General features: G+C 43.4%; 1 protein-coding gene across 1 annotated transcript; it reads right to left on the reverse strand.

The window, feature by feature from the left end:
* Positions 1-1,336: 1,336 nt before the first annotated feature.
* Positions 1,337-18,048, reverse strand: canx (calnexin). The gene is made up of 15 exons (XM_053630266.1): positions 17,956-18,048; positions 12,350-12,562; positions 11,696-11,769; positions 11,554-11,612; positions 10,952-11,093; positions 10,786-10,867; positions 10,336-10,528; positions 9,976-10,165; positions 9,446-9,559; positions 8,835-8,991; positions 8,516-8,731; positions 5,864-5,983; positions 5,617-5,737; positions 5,247-5,335; positions 1,337-3,912 (listed from the first exon to the last, which is right to left on the reverse strand). Exons 2-15 carry the CDS (start codon positions 12,557-12,559, stop codon positions 3,850-3,852), a joined length of 1,830 nt encoding a protein of 609 aa, XP_053486241.1. The 5' UTR covers positions 12,560-12,562; positions 17,956-18,048; the 3' UTR covers positions 1,337-3,849.
* Positions 18,049-21,020: the final 2,972 nt, after the last annotated feature.

The raw sequence follows: 21,020 nt of genomic DNA on the forward strand, positions 1-21,020 counted from the left end.
ACCAATCCAGCTACTGGCACGATTTTGGAAGGCAGGAGAAGAACGAAGAACTTGGAGGAAACCCTGAAACACAGGAAGAACATGCAAAACTCCACACAGACCGTAAACCCCGCTAAGACTCGAACCAGAAGGGACCCTGGAGATGTGATGTGACACACCACACCACCATGCTGTGTCTGTACACAAGTTTTTAAAGAGGAATCTTACTCCATATTTTATATATATATACACACACACACTAATGGTCGAAAGTTTGTGGACACACGACTGAAATGTTTCTCATGATCCTAAAAACCTTTTGATCTGAAGGTGTGTGATTAAACGTGTGAAATCGGCGTCGTAGACAAAAATATAATCGTGCCGACGTATTCGGTTCTTTCATTAGGAAACTAACATTTTATTTACAAAAAAAAAAACGTTTTGTTAAACAGATGACTCGGAGCGAAATATTCTGAAAGGCAGCCGATAAGAGTCCGGCGTCGGTGTGAACTCCTTTAACACCGCTTAAAAATCACCTCAGGGAAATTCTTCAAGAAATCACTCAAGAAAACACCAAGAATACATTTCTGTAAATTCTAGGCAGAAAGGGCGTCGACTTTGAAGATGCAAAAATACGAAACTATTTAGATTTGTTTTGGATATTTTTCATCTCAACAAAATTCCCATAGTTCCATGTATTATTCCAGAGTTTTGATGACTTTTTATTATTCTAAAATGTGAAAAATTAAAAAAAAAGAAAAAAAGAATGTGTCTAAACTTTTGACTGATAGTGTGTGTGTGTATATATGTATATATATATACACACACACACACACACACACACACACACCCTTTGTGATGTTACCTTAATAGTTTCTTTTGGCACAAAAAGGAGGGGGGGGGGGTTGGGCTCATGTCTCAGATGTTCAGGGAAACAGAGAACAAGATCAGATTGTTCAACAGGACTTGTACCAGCCAGTGAATCGTTCAAGCTTAAACACAACTAAATTCCTGACCAAGCCTCGTCTGACCCATTTAACGCAGAATTACACAACTCAAATGTACCAATTGCTTGCGGTTCCCAAAATAGTCCTGTCATGTGGTGGACTTCCTACACTTGTGGCTAATTTTAGATCAATACTTCACAGAGATGTTTATGTCATGTGATTGCTATCACATGGTGTGAAAGTAGAACTTTGCCCTGTGGAAAAACTCATTCTTCAATCGTTTGGTTTTTTGTTTTTGTTTTTTAAAAACGGGCCTTCAAAAACAGCAATAATGTGTAGTCACTTATGATTCGGTACACCCCTCTGGAACAAAAAGAACCCAAGAATGCGAAATATTTTTGCACGACACATTCTCCATCAGATCATTTATTTTCATCCGTCAAAACGACGAGACGAGCGACCGTACCCAGGGCATGTCGCCTTTACTCGTACAATTCCCATGTTAGAGCAAGGAAAACCGGGATGCAAAGAACAGTTCAAATCAAGAAAATTAGAAGTAACACTATATTATATTATATTATATTATATTATATAAAATCTTTAGCCATGGACTGCCTTATTAGAAGGTAGCTCTAATGCTTCCACATAGCATCGTAAAAAGAGAATTTACTAAAAGAGAAGCCATTATACCGACAGGAAGCATGCTGTCGAGTTCGTCAGGGTAATAAGGAAAACAAATTTCCGTGACTGAAAAATATTTCCAATTATAACGGCCTACCGCCCACCAAATAAATCAGCACACGACGCCCAGATTGAGAAGACGAACGTCTTTCGTAGAATCCATTTATTTTAGTTTTGTAAGTAACATGATGGAATTTGAAACCCCTCCCCACCCCACCCCTCCCCACAGCCCTTTCGCCACACCATTGCCTGAAATATACATAGTCAATCACGTGGAAGTTCTTAATCTCACTATGCTACCAGGTATAATCATGCCATCATTCTTCACATATGCGCATTGATCCATGTCCGGCCAGTACAACAAATGTGAAATGGTTTGAAGAGAGACAGAATTTAAAAAAAAACAAACAAAAACAAACACTACTGGACAAAACAAGATGTAGGAAGCAAAGGCCAGAGAGGATGCTTGCTCAGAGAGAGAGAGAGAGAGAGAGCGCAAGAGAGAGAGCGCGCGAGAGAGAGAGAGAGAGATGTTAGAATAGCAGCAGTGCATGACGATATTAATGATTGTGTATTCGAATGGTAGACTCTGTTACTTTAGAAAGAAAGTGCCAGCTCTTTATAAAGCTTGGGACAGAACTCGAATTGCTGCAACGTCCTCCGCTGCTTCGCCGCTGGATGGCGAGCGGATGGTGGAGGTCAGCAACTATGGTAAGATCAAAATTTCAGAGTCTTTAGGCAGCGGTGAAGTAGTAGTGTACTCCGGGTCGGCGCCGTTTTAGTGCCGTTTTCATGTCTTTGGGGTTTAACTTGTGACGGGACAACGTGGGCAGCTAGCTTTAGCGATTAGAAATGAAAAAAAAACAAAACAAAACCACATCAGGATACTCTATTGTACTGAATGGATAATAATAATAATAATTAAAAAAAAGCAGCATTTGCTGTGCTTTGCTGCTGCTCAGACAGGATGATGTCACAGGAAGTGATGCGAGCTGAGTCACCCGTCAGAGAGGGGTCCACGGCTGACTCAGCGCACCAATGGGAAAACGAAAGCGGTGGTACGGATACGTTTCTGATGATTCACCTCAGACAAGGACGTCAGCCTTACTGCCTTTTTTCTCTCTCTTCATATCCTAAATCAAATCAACAGCATGGAAATACTCAGTTTTCAGCCTCTCACTCATCTACAAACTACAACCTCTACCTGGGTGGTCAGCCCCGTTGTGTTGTGGTGTGTTGTGGTGTGTTTGTCCCCCTGATTCTCGAAAGAAAAAAGAAAAAAAAAAAATATGAAAACGCATGATTTAGTACAAAGAAATGTCTGGTGAAAACAAAACGAGATATTAAGAGATATTAACAAACAAGTACAATGGAAAAAAAAAAAAACAAAAACACAAACCCCTCACAGTACATTCACAGAAATAAAACGAGCTAACTGCGTTCTACAAATAAGGCAGTGCGCTACAACCTAAAGCCTAACAGGGGTTCTGGGTGGACACCCCGCAGTGCAAGAACAAGGGGTTCCTCTCTAGATCATGGTCAGAAATGTTTACAAGGAATAACGAGACCTCTGAACGAGTGTAAAAAGGTATCATGTGGGCTTCAAGGAATGGTGTGGACGAGATGGTGCAGAGGTACAGAACCTTCCTTCCTGTCTATGTTTCCAGAAGGAGATCAGGGCCACTTCGGATTTCTCCTTATTTACGTTCAGATTTACGTGCCCGTCTGCTTTAAAAGCCGAGCCTGAAGCATGGTGCTGTAGCGTTGCCACGTTCTGACACTTTCTCTGAATTACACTAGCAAGATGCCAGCTGGAGGCCAGCAGGTAGGGGTGTGTGTGTGTGTGTGTGTGTGTGTGCGCAAGAGAGAGAGAGAGAGCTGGGAAAAGGATAGAGAAGGGGGATTTACATTAGCAACGGCACATTTAAGGAATGATCATGTTTTTTTCCTTTTCTTTTTAGTAAAACAAAAACAAACAAACAAACAAAAAAAATCTACTCTATTTATGGTCGTCATCATCATCGTCATCATCATCCTCCTCCTCACACCAGTCGGAAGTGGCGATATTTCTTCCGTCGGACCGTTTGGTTTCTTTCTCTCTGCAGTCACTTGTGTGAGGACGGAGCAGGAGACCAGAGGAGGACAGAACAAGGGTAAATGGAGAGACCGAGGGACGGAGGGAGTCGGGGTCAAGGGAGACTCAGGAAAGGGGCTGCGGTTGAGCAGATGCAGTAAGAGTCCATCAGTCCTTTCTAGCTCTCGCTTTGCTTCTCGGGGACCTCCTGAGGACATCGTCCTCTTGTTTCTACACAGAAAAGAAAGAAAGAAAGAAAAAACCCATCATCACACCATCATTGCAAACACAGCTTTATTTGCTCTTATAGCACAGTGCTGTTGAATTCTTGATTCTGATTGGTCAGAAGGTGCTGATTCGTTTTCTATTACAGCAGCTCTGACTACAAGGTTCTTTACATCTATGCACTCTATTATGTAAAACAAAAATTTAAAAAATAAACAAATAAAGGCTGACGTTCCAGAAAACGTTCTCTGTGTGATGTTTGTTTAGTATTACGGAAGGAGACTCCAGTTTTAGCGCTTTCTAACGTTCAGAGGTTAAAGTTACTCGTTGAAAAGTTTTCCGACTCTTTATTCAGTCCGTACAGGATTTCGCAGAGGGGGTTTTTTTTTGTGCGACCAAAAACGCTCGATTTCGCCCCCGCGTTTTTCAAAATTTGCAACGCAACTTGATGGGGATTTTTTTGTTGGCGGAAAACTAGCCGGATTGGCAAAACCGATGTCTGTCGGCACTTGTGTTTGGCGCAGGCGAATCGAAGGGGACTTTTGGCTGAACGCGAGTTGTGATGACGTCTCACGACATGTCTTGGTCGTGTTAGTATTATGGGATGTGAGCATGAGAGGAGAGTATCAAAGCACCGTCTCTGCGATCGCGGAATCATGGAGGAACTGCATTATAGGGGCTATAATCAGTCCGTCTAAGATCTCGCCATTTTCCGATCGTAGAAATGAACGTGAAATCGAGCAGACGCCGCGATATTCGTAGGAGCCTGCAATTTGTTCTAAATTAACAAAGATTTTCCCGCACGTTCGGGCCGAGACGCGTGATGCCACGTGACGTCGTCACGACACGCGTTCAGCTGAAGCCCTCTTCGATTCACGTGCTAAAAACGGTCTCATTGAACAACAAACATGACTGCGAAAGACCGTCCGAAACAATTTCCTGCAATTTTGCAGATTCAAGTAATTTTCTGAGGAAAAAAAAAAGAAAAAAGCAAGCTCCACAAGTTGCATCACGGACTTTCCATGGAATCCTGTACGGACTGCTTAAAGGAAGCGATTAACATCAACTAGCTAGCTTTGTGAACGTTCCACAACGTTAAATGTAACTATAAACGGATAAAAAGCTGTGGTATAAGGATAATAAAACACTTTGGGACATGAGGTTAACTTCATTCTCAAACTAAACCGAATACAGGACATACTCAAGAGACAGAGGGGGGAAAAAAGAGAAAAAAATATATATATATATATATAAAAATTAAAAAAAAAAAAAAAAAAAAAAAAAAAAAAAAATGGTGAAACTGTCAGGCTCAGCCAGTCTTCTGCAACAGCTCCGCCTACCTCATCTGATTTGTCTTCCTGTTTGTCTGCTTCCTCTTCCTCTGGTGCTTCTGCTTCTGCAGGGCTTTCCTCCGCATCAGCTTTCTTCTCTACGGGGAGAGACGAAGAGCCACATTCGTTCATTTCACACAACAAACCTGTGTGTGTCACTTTAAAGATACGGCATCATAGGCGGAGTTCAGCAACAGCTGGGCCGCGTTCGGTCTACGGGTGATTTTTAATATAAACGGCCGTTAAATAATCGGTGTACCTAATAAACCGGCAGATACCTAATAAACATGGCAGTCGGGCGAGATGGATAACTCATTTCAGAGAACACTTCCAGGATTGTAAATAGAACTAAGCTTCAGTTTTGCGCAGTGTATAATACCTGACTCTTCATCCCTGGCCTCTTCTTCTTCCTCTTCTTCTTCCTCCTCCTCTTCCTCCTTCACATCAGGCTGAGGCTCGTCAGTCTTCTTGTACTCGGCAGCAGAGGTCGCTGGCTTCTTCTGTAAATTACAGCACGGTGGGAGGTTCAGAGAACACTGACGATCTGCAGTACAACAATCATCACATACCGACAGCTCCACACACACACATACACACACACACACACACACACACACACACACTACCTTTCCAGTGCAGCAGAAGACGAAGATAAGGACAACAGGGAGAGCCACGGTCAGGACGTAGACCACCCAGAGCCAGGGTCTCTCTTCTGCTGCAGACATCATCTGATTAACGAGACCAGGCTGCAAACAAGAAGCAGAGACAAATTATAGAACCATAACACACACACACACACACACACACACACACACACACACACACACACACACACACACACACAAACAAACTCCAGGCTGAAGCTAAATCTGAGCCAAATAAAATAAAACACAGACAAGAAATTCAAACCCAAACCAATAAAACTTTATTAATACCTAAAAGAAACTCGGTCCTTAGGCACTCCATCACCCCATTTCAGGACAATTGGAGAACGTGCGCTACTCTTTTATTCTCCAGAACAGGTCCCGAGGGGACAGCGTGCACAGGGCACACTATGAAGGGCACGCTTTGGAGAACAGGGCGGGGTTTATCCCAACAAGATGTTCATCACGACGCGAGGGTTAAGATGGAGAGAGTGGTGTAAATGATGCTTGCTAGTTTGCGGCGTATCTGCGTTATAACCCAGAGGACAGAGGCTTTACGGCTCATTAAAGCGCAGTACGCACAGGAGCGGTATTCTTAGCTGAGCCAGCGGGTGGCTTTGAGATGCTAGCAGAAGCACGAACATGTCCCTGAGCTGGAAATCACGCGCTGCACACTGCACCAGCCATAAACAACAACTTGTACCTCGTATTTCAGAGAGCGGGGCGTATGACCTATACTGCATCCAGCCACCTGGGGGCGATCAAAACCTTTTGGCTTCACTTTTCAGGACTTGAAAGTAACACAAATATAGAGACTAGTCCTGGCCAATGCAAAAGACGATCTCAATTTCATGAGATCATGATACACTTCTCTAAGTAAATACTCCTTTGTTACTCCTGTGTCAAAATAGCGAGAGTAGTAATAAATAAATAAATAAAAAACTGTGCTACTTTATAAACCAGTACAACCTATAGAGACGTTAGGGCGCGTGTCGATCAGCTCCCTAGCTCGGTAGTCAGGCACTGATCAGGGAGTCGGCCATGTCAAGGGCTTTATGAATCGCAAAATCCTTCCAGTGCACTGGAACGTACGTTTGCTTCCTAAAAAAAAAAAAATTCAATCCCACAATGCACCACAAAAAAAACCCCACGGAGCATCGCTACTCACTATTTTCCCTTACTGGAAATGACGTCGTATTTTCTGAAGCCTCTCAGCTCGAAAAATATATAAATAAAATGGCGACTGAACTCTCAACCAACTTCGTCGTATATCTATATACGGTTTGTTCGAGTCTAATGACAGTTTTATTTAAAAAAATATATATATTATATATAAAATCCACTAGCTAGTGTACGATCCTGCTTGAAGTATGGTGACAGAAACGCCTGTGATTAAGTGAACAAATTTATACGGCACGTGATGTCAGAAAGAAATCGGTCCTGTGTGTTGTCGAAGCATGGCAGTGAAGTTTTTCGACGCGAGTACGGGGACGTGTCGCCGGAAATTGAAACCGGTGCCTGAACTTGTGTACCGATTCACCAGCTACGGAGCGGATTGAGACGCGCCCTTAGACTACTCTTTTTACGATCAGCTATGAAGAAAAATATCATTCAGAAACGACGCGAGTGCGATCAGAGATCACGTGAAGTCGTTTAGAGCGCTTCGCTCTTAAAGTGTTGCTTTGCAGAGCTTCCACGCTTGAGAGGATGGGCTGGAGGGAAGCGGAGCTGTGGTCTGTATAAGTGTGGGGTGTTGGATGGTAATATTATGGGGTACTAAAAGTGGGAGAGGGTCAGAAGTCTCGAAATACAGCATTCGGCTTTGGTGGCTTTACGGCGGATCGAAACAGGAAGATGAAGAAACGATGGAAAGGGAGGATTGGTTGGCAGCACAGTGGTGTAACAGAGATCAGCGTTAGTATTATGGGATGGGAGCATGAGAGGAGAGTATCAAAGCACCGTCTGTGTGTGGAGGCAGAAGCTTTGCCCCACGCCCAAGAGAGGAACGCAGCACTACGTCACATGTGGGGAAATTTTCAGGGTTAAATGGAAACACACACACACACACACACACACACACACACACACACTATAATCCAGGGGCCAGAGTTCATAACCCATTCTTCATCGGAGAACTCCCCTCATTAAAAATAAATAAGATTGCGATTTTATGAGTTTTTTTTTTAATGAAGTGACCATGGAAGAGATTAACTACTTCCCACGACTATACTACACTTCTATAAAAGCAATTCACGTATTAAATCATATATTTTTAGCCCAACTGTCTGATCACGTGAGTGAGTGGAACTGGTTTAAAAATCAAGCACTGACGTGTCCGTATAGGGAATGATAACTTCGGATCCGATCACACCGACTCTGAAGGGTTAACCGTTTAGTTACCGTAGTAACTTAACTAGTAACTCGTAATAAAAATGGATAAAATACGAACGAGATGGAATCCACATTTTAAGACGAGCTAACGGCGTCGAGTTCTGTGAGGGTATGTAATAAAAGATCTTACGACGGCTCCGATAAACACACGAAGGGAATTCTTTCCAAATAAACCAATGGTGCAATTACAGCTCTCCGTGGAGGTTACTGAAGGCACCGAGAGCGAGAAAGAGTGACGAGTACCTCAGCTGCTCCCTCTGCGGCTTTCTTCAGGCCCCAGCCTTCCTCCGCCCACTTGTCGGCGACGTTGCGGTCCGACGTGATGAAGAAGTTGTCGAAAAAGATGTCCGAGGACATGGACCAGAGCTCCAGGCCCACGGCGCTCACGGCAGTCATGCGGAACGGATGCAGGTCCTCGAAGTAGTCAGGGTTGGGGATCTTCCTGGGCTTCCACACTCCCTACAAGGTAAGAAGTCAAATTCAGCGCTATTCAAGAAGGTTTCACCGATAGTATGTACCTGGGCAGTTACTTGATGTTTTGGGGCAGATTTCGGGCCACTACCTGATAGTTGGGGTTGTCGACCATGGGTGGCTTCCACTTGCCCTTGTAGTTGGGGTTGTCAATCATAGGCCTCTCCCATTTTCCACAGCCTGGGGCGGACTCGCAGGCGGAGTTAGGGATCTGAGGCGCCTCCCACTCACCGTCCATATCCTCATCCCTACAGAGAGCAGAGAGAGAGAGAGAGAGAGAGAGAGATTACAGATAAATTACAGATACAGAAATGGTTAGGGAAGAAAAAAAAAAAAGAAATGAAAAAGAAACAAGATGATGGGTGCACACACGCTCACACAGTATCTTATTCCTGCACTCGCTCGAGCCTGCTCTGGGGAGATGGTATTAATTGAATTCAGAACTGCATCTGGAACAGCACATGGCCCTGAAGTCCTCAGGCCACGCAGCAAAAAGCTCAGAAATGGGCCAGTAATGGATGGATGGATCACTTTTTGACTTCCGCATTATAATAAAAAAGCCTAACACCACTAATCTCGAGCGCTTTATGTTACCCGTCTTGCAGCAGCTCATCACTCGCTATAGCGAAAGCAGATTCAAAATGTAGTGGCTTTTACATTTTGTTTACAATTATGTTTAAGAAGCCTATAAAGGGAGTTTACCAGTCCTCCGGTTTAACAGCATCAGGGTCACTGATGTACTCAGGCTCGTCGTCCAGCCAGCCGTCAGGTTTCACTGCATCTTCATCGGCGATCTTGGCCGGAGCATCCTCATCCCTGAGAGAGAGAGAGAGAGAGAGAGAGAGAGAGAGAGAATCAAAAAAAAGTTTGTTGCTCCTCAGATAGATGATGTCACAGCATGGAAATACCTCACTCAGTTTTATGCTGCAACAGGTCAAAAGTTCAGGCTGGTGGTGGTAGTGTAACGGTGTGGGGAATGCACATTGGGCCCCTTAACACCAATTGAAAATCATTTGAACGCCAAAGGCGTCATCAGAGAGCGATAAACGTTCCACGTCATGTGGAATCCGTGCCGTGAAGAACAGACGCTATTCCGAGAGCACCCAGTACTAGAATGTGGTTTTTGTAATGAAGTGGACAAGAAGAAGAAAAAAAATCCGATAGACTGGCCTGGAGCCTACAGGATAATATCAGATCATATATATCGTATGAACACGGAAACGAGCACACACCAGTCGTCAGGCTTGACTGCGTCCGGGTCCGGGATCTTGGGTCTCTCGTCCCAGTCGTCAGGCTTGTGGTCATCGGGGTCTTCGATCTCAGCGGGAGGGTTTACTGCAGGGGTCATATCGTTCAGCAGATTTCCGCTGTTCACCACTGTCTGGTCGATCAGTATCTCGAAGCTGTTGTCTGGGTTTAACACTACAGGGAATAACGTGCACAAACACGTACGACACAAGTGTCCATCATCATCATCATCATTATTATTATTATTAAATACAAGCACATTATTATCACGCATGACCTGAACTCGATTAAAAACCGAAGCCGAACATGCCAGGAAAAGCACCTTAATGACCGTAAAATCTTACCCAGTGTGTACAGGTGGGTCTTCTTGTCCGTGTAGTACGTACGGAGGTCCGAGTCGGCTTTTTTGGCGTGTTTTTCCTCGTACTCGCCCGTTTTGGGGTTCTTGTGGCGGAAGATAAAGTGGAGCTTGTAGTCCTCGCCGCACTTATCCGGTCCGAACATGATGGTGTACGGGGTCTTATCGACGAACTCGTCCTGAGCGAGGGAGAGAGGATGGGAGAGCTTTTACAACCCCGGTTCCAAAAATGTTGGGACGCTCGCTATGTAACACGTATATAAAAACGGAACACGACCGTTTGCAAAATCGCGCAAACCCGTACGTTATCCGCAATAGAACAACCGTGTTTAAACGGAGGAAATGTACCATTTTGAAGGGAAAAATGGAACGCGTTACCGATGTTCTATTGTGAACAGCGTACGAGATTCGCGAATGGTTGCGTTCGATGTTTTACCAGGTTGAGTTCTGCGCTCTGGGAGAGAAGTTTGGCGTAGGCGCCTCCACAGTCGATTCCATTCTGGAAGTTCACCTCGTACCTGAAAAGCAACACAGAACAGTCAGAACCCGCCCAAGTGTGCGTATGGGCGCATTTCTGTTCGTGTATACAAATATTTACTCACTGGACGATGAGGGGTTTGGTGTCGAAGGTGAAAGGACGCAGTAGCAGAGCGGAGATGGCGTGATGTTTGGCTCTGGACTTCAGTACAAGGCCTTTATCACCAGGCAGCTTTGTGTCTTTCATCTCCTCAACCTCCCATTTACCTGAGCAAGCACACACACACACACACGTTTTTTTATTCTCTAGAAGTTATCTGTTTTGTTTGCCTGTTTTAGCCAACAGTACAAGCTCCTACTGAGAAAAATGAACCAGAAGCATGGTTTTACTATCACTCTATTAAAATAAAAGAAGAGATCCTACACACATAGGTGGAAACTCTGAGCTTGCTTCTCTCTTTTTTTTTTTTGTTAAAGATAGGAAATAAACAAACCCTGAGAACTGTGGTTCATGACGCTCTTCGATGAATCATCTTCTTGATAAAATACTCATATACTTGTGAAATGTTATGCCAATCTACTGTAGCTCGAAGCTGACTGATTAGTCAGGGGGATTAGTCTAAATCTCAGCACTGTATTTGCCTTGCAATTCAGTCTAGCAGGTTGTATCAAGAAAAAGAAAAAAAAAAAAAACCCACCTCACACAAGTTCCCCGACAAACACTTACCGTCATACTTGGCGATGTCCTCATCGATGCCATCCTTCTTCGCCTGGGATAAAACCCACCTGGGAAAAACAAACACAGTTGAAACATCAGCGACTTCGGTCCTCGTGTGAATCCGCTCTAAAAGGCTTTAAAAATCTCTCACCCGTCCAGCGTTCCTTTATCGAACGACTCGGCAAAATAGTGCTCGCCCTTCGGCTCTGGGGCTTTATACGTCACCTGGAACACAGACATCACCACCATCATCATCATCGTGCGGGTGAATAAGGCTGCATGTTTGATTTCCAGCTAGTCTGATTGGTTAAAGCTGCAATTAATTACATCTTAACATCTGAACTGGAGTTTAATGAATCGGTTTTTTACCGTAGGTTAACGAAATCCTAAAACCAAGCGAATAGGGGACAAAAACCTGCTTGATGAATAGCAGCTGCTAGGAATCCAGAGCATTTGATTGGTTAGAAGAAATAAGAAAGCCTCCATCGTTATTTTGTAAATCGTTATTTTGTTTCCTTGGAAACCTCTTGTGTAAAATATCTTATGAAGGGCGGTACTAAATGGAAAAAAACAAACAAACAAACAATTGCGTTATTTTGAAGATGACACAGCTTCTGCTCCAAACACCTGAGCTGGGTAACTGCTGATTACACCGCTCAGGTGTGCGCGGGCTGGAATTAAACCCAAATAAGGTCTCTAATAACTCCAGTGGAAACCTCTGGTGTGTGCTATTTAGAGATTTAAAGGAGCAGAAATAAATCTCCATTAGCGCCTGAGGAGCTGGGGGAGGAGCTGCTGGTCTTACGGTAGGTGCTGCTGGAGTGGGCGTCGGCTTTTCTTCGTCCTCGAGGTCGACCTCTCCGTCTCCGTCCAGCAGCTCTTCGTCTCCCAGGTTTCCCAGGTCGTCTTCCACGTGCACGTCCTCGTCTTCGTCCTCTTCCTGGGCGCGCACCTGTAGCGTCACGCACACGCTCAGTGCTAGCAGTAGCACGCACAACCGCACCTTCAGTTCCATAGTCTAGAGATACATAAAAAAAATAATAATATGGGTTTATTCATTTATTTATTTATTTTATTCGACATCCTAGCAACCAAGTACACCGTACATTTTATCCGTGTATAGTCGCACATTGTGGAACTTCCACGAAAACGTCTTTCATCCCGGCACTTATGCTATAGCGACATTGAATTAGCCGTTACTATAGAAACGATAAAACCTGGGATTCGCCCTTGCAGCAGGTTGACGAAATCGCGAACGGTACATACGTATAGGCCGTATTCACGTTTCCTTTGTTTAACGTCGACAGCGCCGTACGCAACGCACGTTACCGTCGCCTCGCTGCCAGACGCCCATCACCACGGCGACAGGAGCGAGGCGGGGAGTTCTGCGGCCTCGGCTCTTTCCCTTAAGGAGATTTAACCCGAGGAGATTACGCCTCTGAAGCACCGCACCAACACACACACACACACACACACACACACACACACACACACACACATTAACTAATTGCATTCAAACATTAATCTACTCCCAGATCTACAAAGACTGCGTGGAAGAAAGAAGACGGGAAAGAAAAAGAAAACACGAATCATGAAAAATACATGCGATAATGCAGTTAAAGAGTAGGAAATAATCCCCTTTCTATTTCCTCTATATAAATACGTTAGAAGATAATCTACATTAGTGTCGCAGGAACCACAGAGGACTCGATCTGCGCCCTAAAGCAAAACAGAACCGTCATCCCTCTTCCAGCGCTGAAAAGAATGAAAAAGCCCACGTTTGGGTCATTTCTCCGTGCCGTGTGTGTGACACCTGTTGAACCTGTGGGGCCAAGGAACTCTAGCAAGGCTACTGAGGATTCGTGAGAGGACGTATCCATAAACAAACACAAAGCTACTCGCGTCCCTTGCTCATACACACCGAGCGTTATCCCACCCCCACCCCCTCCATCAGTAACGCTGCTCTAATGAGCTTAAGGGTAATACGCACTGTTCAGCCGGTTTGAATCGAACCCACCCTGGTGTGTTTTTGCCTTTGGGGCTGTTTGTGTTCGTTTGCGCAGCTGAGAGCGCAGCGATCACTCGGGTGTACACTGGAACAGCTGGTTCGAGAGCGTCAGAGCGAGGCGGTCTCCGCTCGGTTCCGCTCTAGCACTTGCAGGGAGAAAGCAGCAACTCAACCCTGCCTGGACCCAACTGCAGGATGTCAAGCAAACATAGCACGTGTGTGTGTGTTTTTGTTTTGCATTAGTTTTGTAGATGCGAGCTGCTAAACTGACCCCCGAGAGACAAAACGAGCCGAAAGACACAGCTGCACAAACGCCGCGTGGTGTGTTCTGCATAAAAGAAAGAATAAATAAATAAATAAATAAATAAATAAAAGAGGAAACACACACTGGATGGCATACGGAAAACGTTTGGAACGAAATATTAACAAATTATCCAGTCATTTATTCACAGTCCCCTCCAAAAGTATCGGAACAGCAAGGCCGATACTATTGTTTTCGCTATACGTTGAAAACGTTTGGGTTTGAGACCGAAACGCGACGACGGAACGGAATCGCAGCTTTCGGACGTTTCTCGTTGCCCAGGCGTGCCCTGTCAGATCGATCGTTGGCCTGTGAAGACTGCATTTGTTGTTAAATAAGGATAAACCAACATGAAGACCAGAGAGCTGTCTATGGGAGAAATAACTATCTGTATAACCTTTATAGCTTGGCAAGGGCTTGTTTATCTTTTCTCCATGACCACTGGGAGTTTCACGACGCCGTTCTCGATTCCCTCGGCCAACGTTTTCCGCGTTTTACTTCGTTTAATCATGTAAAGTGTAAAAACCAAACCAAAAGCATGCATTTTTGCTTTGGACTCAACGGACGGTATAATAGATGCGAAAGCACCGTAAAGACAGCGCAAGGCAAGAGAAACGTCCCGACCTCGTCCGAGCCGACGGTTTAAGTTCACGTGAGCGGCAGCGCATTAAGATTTCCGTTTCGAAAACGTACAAATGTTGTTTTTTTAACCTTCACATCATCGGGAAGTAGAGAAATGGCTGAGAGCTATTTCTGAACAAGTTCCAACTTTTCCATTGGGTTTGGGTGTAATACTCGAGCTAGTCAGTACATCTGGGAACCCGAACCTTAGAACATAGGGGCAGTCGGACTTTTCCATGTCCGACAAAAAAAAAACAGTGTAGACGCAACCGCCCCATATACACAAACACTCGCGGTTTGTTAGCCGTTTTCTAGCCTCAGAAAGGGAATAGGAACAGGATGTGTAGCTTGTTTAATTAATACCTAGCGAAACGTAAAAGATTGTTAGGAAAAACCACGGCATAATCGTAAATGACTGAACATGATGTTGATGTTAAAAACTAACAAGTATTAAAAAGTAACTCTGGCCAAAATAACAGTTTCGGCATTAAATGTCCTCACTTTGGTACTCCAGAAGTATTCAAATTCATTCTGTAAGAGGTTCGCTATAGAAATTCTTGGTTTACAAAAGGTCCGCGTGAGCACCTAACTTGACGATTGGCGACAACAAACACCTTTAAATGTTTAACTGTTAATGATTAGTTTACAGCTATAAAGAGAACCGTGGTGCACTGTATCATTAGCTCGCTAATCAGGCCAGAATGGGTAAAAAAATAAATAAATAAAGGGTGACTCTCTGAACTGATGTCTCTCGACCAATGAGCTGCAATCAGTTCAATCATTTACATATGTAAACGCACATGACTGGATAAACCGCAACAAAAGGACCTGCTACGGAAGCTGAACCGGTTCGTGTTTAGAAAAGCAGAGTTGCTGAACTACGGCCAGATTTGGTTCGGTCCAAAGAAACACTTAGCTGGATCCTCATCAGGACCGCGATTGGTGACGATTCATATGCAAAGTTTTTGAGGTTAGGTTTCCTAAGGCCTAACGTCAACAACACCCAGGACTAAAAAGGAATAGAGTGTTTCTTTCAGCAGACTCACAAAGGGTGCCAAGACTTGCGGGTTACTCCCCAACTAAAATACCTTTGTATCCGTGTATGGTTTAGCATGTTAAAGCCCACTGGAGTCCCACACACCCTGAATAAGCTCATGAGAAGATCATCTCGGTGTAATTCGAACACAATGAAGCTACACCGAGCGTAAAGTCTGATAAAGAATCACACAGTTATAAGTGCCTCAAACATCCGAAGAACGAACCTACCGGGGCCCGAGCTGAGATTAAGACGACACGGTGTCATCGACCCGATCAGACAGGACTCTAATCTACAGTGGGCCGACACCCCCGAATCCGGCGAGCGTTTAAATGATACCCAATGTCTACAACTTGTTAGTATGAATTTGAAGACTTTACATGTGGGAGATAGCACCATCCTCGGATCAAATGACGTTATGTCCTTTTAAAAAAAACAAACAAAAAAAACAAAACAACATATAGCGTATAAAAAGCCTTTTTGGGAAAACGGTTATGTAAAGAAGGACGCTTTTTATTTACGTAGCTGGGCTTCATCACGTAATGTTATTTCAACACACGCCCTAAGCTAAGCTCTCACACACCGCCGTCTGAGCCTGAGGTAAATACAAGCCTGAGGTAAATACAAGCCTGAGATTTAGGGGGAAGGGGAGAGCTGTATCTAACGCGTCTTATTCTGGAACGATTTAAAAGGAAGTGTAGACAGAAAAAGGCAGTTGTGCAAACGGATGCGCTGAACGAGCGAGTTACAGAAGAAATGTGAAAATCCTGATGGGCAGAAGCGACGCTCGGTCCGACGAACGCATTGACATACAGGTTTGCATCGTTCTACGTTTTCTGTGGAAGAAAAAAAAAAATGCTCAATTTCTCTACAAAACCTGCTTCTGCTTTATTTTTCCTCTTTTCTTCTTACAAATATACATGGATTTTTTTAAACTCAGACCTATGAAAAGACCTACAAGATCTTAAGTCTAGTTGTATATATATTTAAAAAAAAAAAAATCAGTATAATTCTGTAAAAAGTCTCAAATATGAAAAATATATTGCGGTTTTTAAAATTGCTTCAGTAATACATAATGCAAGCCATAAAAAAACCTAATTAACCCTAATACACGTACTATACAGCCGGTATAAACGAACTGCTTACTACCTTGCTAACTTTTTCAACAGATATTTAATATTGTTTAATTGCGATAACAGTGACGGGTCGCGTTTTCATAACATAGTGAACTGATAACAGGTTATCGATCGACTGTGGGATAAAAATATAATACGGAAACATGTTTAGTGATAAGGGGTGAAGGTACAGGAGGAGATATTGAGGACATCTGAGATATGCAGAGACAGGAAAGTAAAGATTTCACACTCTCTCTTTCTATCTCTCTCTCACACACACACACACACACACACACACACAAAGTGCGGTTCCACACTGTTAATTAAGGTCAAGCCTGGGGTTGAAAAGTGATAAAGGAGGACAGCGAGGAGAAACACTGCACTGTTGCAGGTATAAACAGTGAGAAATGGCCGCCATTGTGCTGCTGCTTCCTGTGGGGTTTATTTGAGAAGGACTCTCCAACAACATGAACACACACTAGGGGACACTTTTCTTTTTCTTTTTTTTTTGCACAGAACATTTTTGTAAAACGTTTAGCTGATTAATAATAATAATAATAATAATAATAATAATAATAATAATAATAATTCACAGGCCTGAAGCTATGCAAATAACTTTAAAAAACCGTTTTCATTGAGTGGAATTCTAGAAGCTTCCATACCGGAAGTGGTCGCAATAAAATATATGTATGACATGTGCATGTATGACCAGTCGGGCCGGTTCAGACCCTCATAACTTCCTCTCTCTCTCTCTCTCTCTCTCTCTCTCACACACACACACACTTTATTGAACATCCCTGGTACTACCATTGAGCGAGAACTCATACCTAAATTTAACGTATTTAATGAGAGTGTAACGCGTTTCCATGTTCTGACTCTCAGGCTGAATGTCAACAAGCTGACCTTTATCGACAAAGTGCACTAGACGACGCGTATTACAGCCCCTATGTAGTGCACTCAAACAGGGAGTAAGGAAGCGTTTAACACTCGGCCCTGAGTAAACACAATCAATCACATCCCGAGTGCTTACAGCTCTTATCGCGGTTACTGATTTGCTATTCTGTCACTTCAATCCACCATAACGACTGACAGGACACCCAGAGCGGTTAGCATTTTAGCTAAGCTAATTCTTTTAGCACTGCTAGCTAAGAGAACCGGCCTCGCGAGCCACGCAGCTCGTCAAACTCGGTCCCTGGTCGTTTCACTGAAACTCCTACGTGCATCCTGCTACACACCGAGAACTGTTCGGTTATAAACCAGGTCATAAACCGTTTGCATTTGAATATTTTATATAACTGAGTAAACAGGATTGTGTAGTGAGTTGACTCACCCCTGTGCTCTCTGATGGACCCAAACCGCCTGGAACTACAGCGGATCACGTGCGCGTTTGGAGCACGAATGCTCAAGTAGTAGCCCCGCCCTCCGAGTTCTCTGATTGGTTGATATAGTTCCGCAGCTGCCGTTTATCACGTACTGTCACGCGGTAATTGGCTGGATTTGATGTCTATCAGATAACTCGGTCTCCACCTCCAACCTGAACCTCGTGGACGGCGTTGATTGGCTCAGAAGGACGAGGAAGTGCACACTGATTGGCTACTAAACAGCAAGCAGGAACACATTTGTGGTTGGCGCACAGGCTATGAATTAGAACGAGATTAAAAATGACGACGTTTCGTCTCACTGAGAAGTGAAGTTGCTCTTTATAAATAGTTATAAGATTATAATTCGTCTAGGTGGGAAGAAAAACACAGGAACTTGAGTCAGTTTCACATTATTGTTAAAAATAAGAAACCGGAAGGTTTAAGATTGGAAAAATATCACATCTTGAGATGCTTTTCTGCTCAACACGATTGTAATGAGTGGTTATTGTGTTACCGTAGCACTTCCCATCATCTCAAACCACTCTGGCCATTCTGGAGAGATATCACTCATTTTATGTGAAAATCTTTGCTTATTTTAATGAAATTCCAATAATTCTGGAGCGCACATGCCAACTATTTTAATCAAAGAACATTTCCTATACTGCATACTCCAGTCTCAAAATTTGGCATGAAGTTACTGTAATTAGAAGAGTAGGCAAAATCAAAATTGAATTTAAAACAGACAGACCTAACTATTTCGAAATATGTAACACGATGGCTTCGCACCTCGAGGGTTAGGGGTCCGATCCCACCTCCAGCCCGTGTGCTTGGAGCTTAGACGCTCTTCCCGTGCTTTGTGGGTTTCCTCCCCCAGTCCAAAGACATGCATGGTAGGCTGCCTGGCATGTCCAAAGTGTCCATAGTGTATTAATGTGTATGTGATTGTGCCCTGCGATGGATTGGCACCCTGTCCGGGGTGTACCCCGCCCTGTGCCCCATGCGTCCTGGGATAGGCTCCAGGTTCTTCACAACCCTGAAGGATAAGCGTTAGATATCCATATGGATGGATGGATATTTGTGGCTGGGGGGTTAGCACAGTTGCTTCACACCTCCAAGGTTAGAGGTCCGAGTCCCACGTCCACCCTGTGTGCGTGGAGCTTAAGCGTTCTCCACGTGCTTCAGGGGCTTCCTCCAGGTACTCCGTTTCCCTCCTGCAATCCAAAGACATGCATTGTAGACTGATTGGCATTTCCAAATTGTACACACATTGGTTTGGCACCCCACCCAGCGGTGTGCCCTTAGTCCCCTGGAATAGACTCCAGGTTCCCCGCAACCTTATGTAGGATAAGAGGTACAGAAAATGGAAAGATATTTGGGGCTCGAGGCTGAATGGCTTCATATAGTCTGTGTTTATATCTGTAAATTCGCTGAAAACTGTATAAAAGTAAAGCGAAAACAAATACTCTACTGTATGTAGAGTAATACAAGTTCAAGAATGTATGGTTTCGTTATAATTTAGCTTTATTAAACAATTACATTTTTTTGTTTTCTCAAAGTGTCCAGTGGTAGCGCTAGCGAGGCCAGAAGCACCCAAAGAAGTGACTGAAAGAAATTTGGCTGTCATTTGTTGTCCTGTACAAAAATAATCTTGAACCGCAGGTTATCCTCATCCCATTCTCTTCCAAGCTGTGTGTGTTAATCACACGTTTTCCATTCAAAAGCTAACGCAAGACGAACAGTTCATATAAAACACGCTGCGTTGTCAGAGTGTATTGCACGTTCAGTCAGTAGAGTCGAGTTGACTTCACTGTGCCGTAAACTCGAGGATGTTTCACAACACAGCCGAGAGACTTTCAAAATGTATACCTCTGCGATTCAGACCTGTGAGAACACGAAGGTCATAGGACAGTGAGCGGAATCCGAATCCGGATAGAACTAAAGATCATACGCAATCCTCACGTTTGTGTAAAGACGTGTGTCTTAAGAGATGTGTGTAAGAGAGGAGTTGAGCACACTCCACTGGAGAGTCATCTGTGTCAACAACTGCCCACACAGGCCTGTGTTTTTTCAGTCCCCTAACAAAAGACTCAACTCATTTACATTTTCAGGAGGACAAAGTTCACGCATTAGCATATCTGGTTTTTGTGGACAAGTTCATCGTTCTTATACCCAAGTGACACATTTCTGTGTCTTAAAAGACTCTCTTAAAAGAATACTCCAGTGTTTAGCATATACTGTAAACAGTGCACGTACAGTTACCATGGACAAGAGGTTCAACATGTTTCCCTGCAATGAGAAGAGAACCTGTTTACTCCAAAAACACTTATAATTACAGACTAAGGGCAGGTGTTAAATTCTGTTAATAAGCATTTATGATGGTAATGAAATGCAGAGACACAAATCCAAAACTAAGGTCGAAATGACGAGACACATGAGGGAATGTCTTACCTAGATTTTTATAAAAAGCAAACACAGGAAATACAGGAGATACAGGAATTCTACTGACTTGATTCTGTAACCGTATGGGTAACACAACCAGAAGTCCAACCCATCTTTAAAGGAAGAACTATGTCGATTTATTTATGTATTTCATTTACAAATGCATTTGATTGCAAAAAAAAAAAAAACCAAACAACAACCAAACAGCAAAGTGTTTTACAAAATATAGGTTCTGCGTAAAAGTTTGAAGATGGATTTCAACGGATGGCCTTAGACTTCCATTATAACCGAGTTTGGTGTAAACAGGTTTTCTGATCTCTTTCTCAGTACAGAGACAAAACAGGTTGAAATTCTCGTCCATGGTAATCATACATACAGGTGCATCTAAAAAAAAATAAAAAATAAATAAAAAAGAGAGAGAATATTGTGGGAAATTATATATATTCTAGATTCATTACACATAAAAGTGAAATATTTCAAGCTGTAATTAAAACCAACAAAAAAGCAACAAAAAAATGCCTCGAAATATTACATTTTACGTGTAATGAAGATCGAATATATGAAAGTTCCACATTTTGAATTAAATTACGGGGGT

The sequence above is a fragment of the Ictalurus furcatus genome, chromosome 8 (genome assembly GCF_023375685.1).
Source record: "Ictalurus furcatus strain D&B chromosome 8, Billie_1.0, whole genome shotgun sequence".
NCBI lineage: Eukaryota > Metazoa > Chordata > Actinopteri > Siluriformes > Ictaluridae > Ictalurus > Ictalurus furcatus.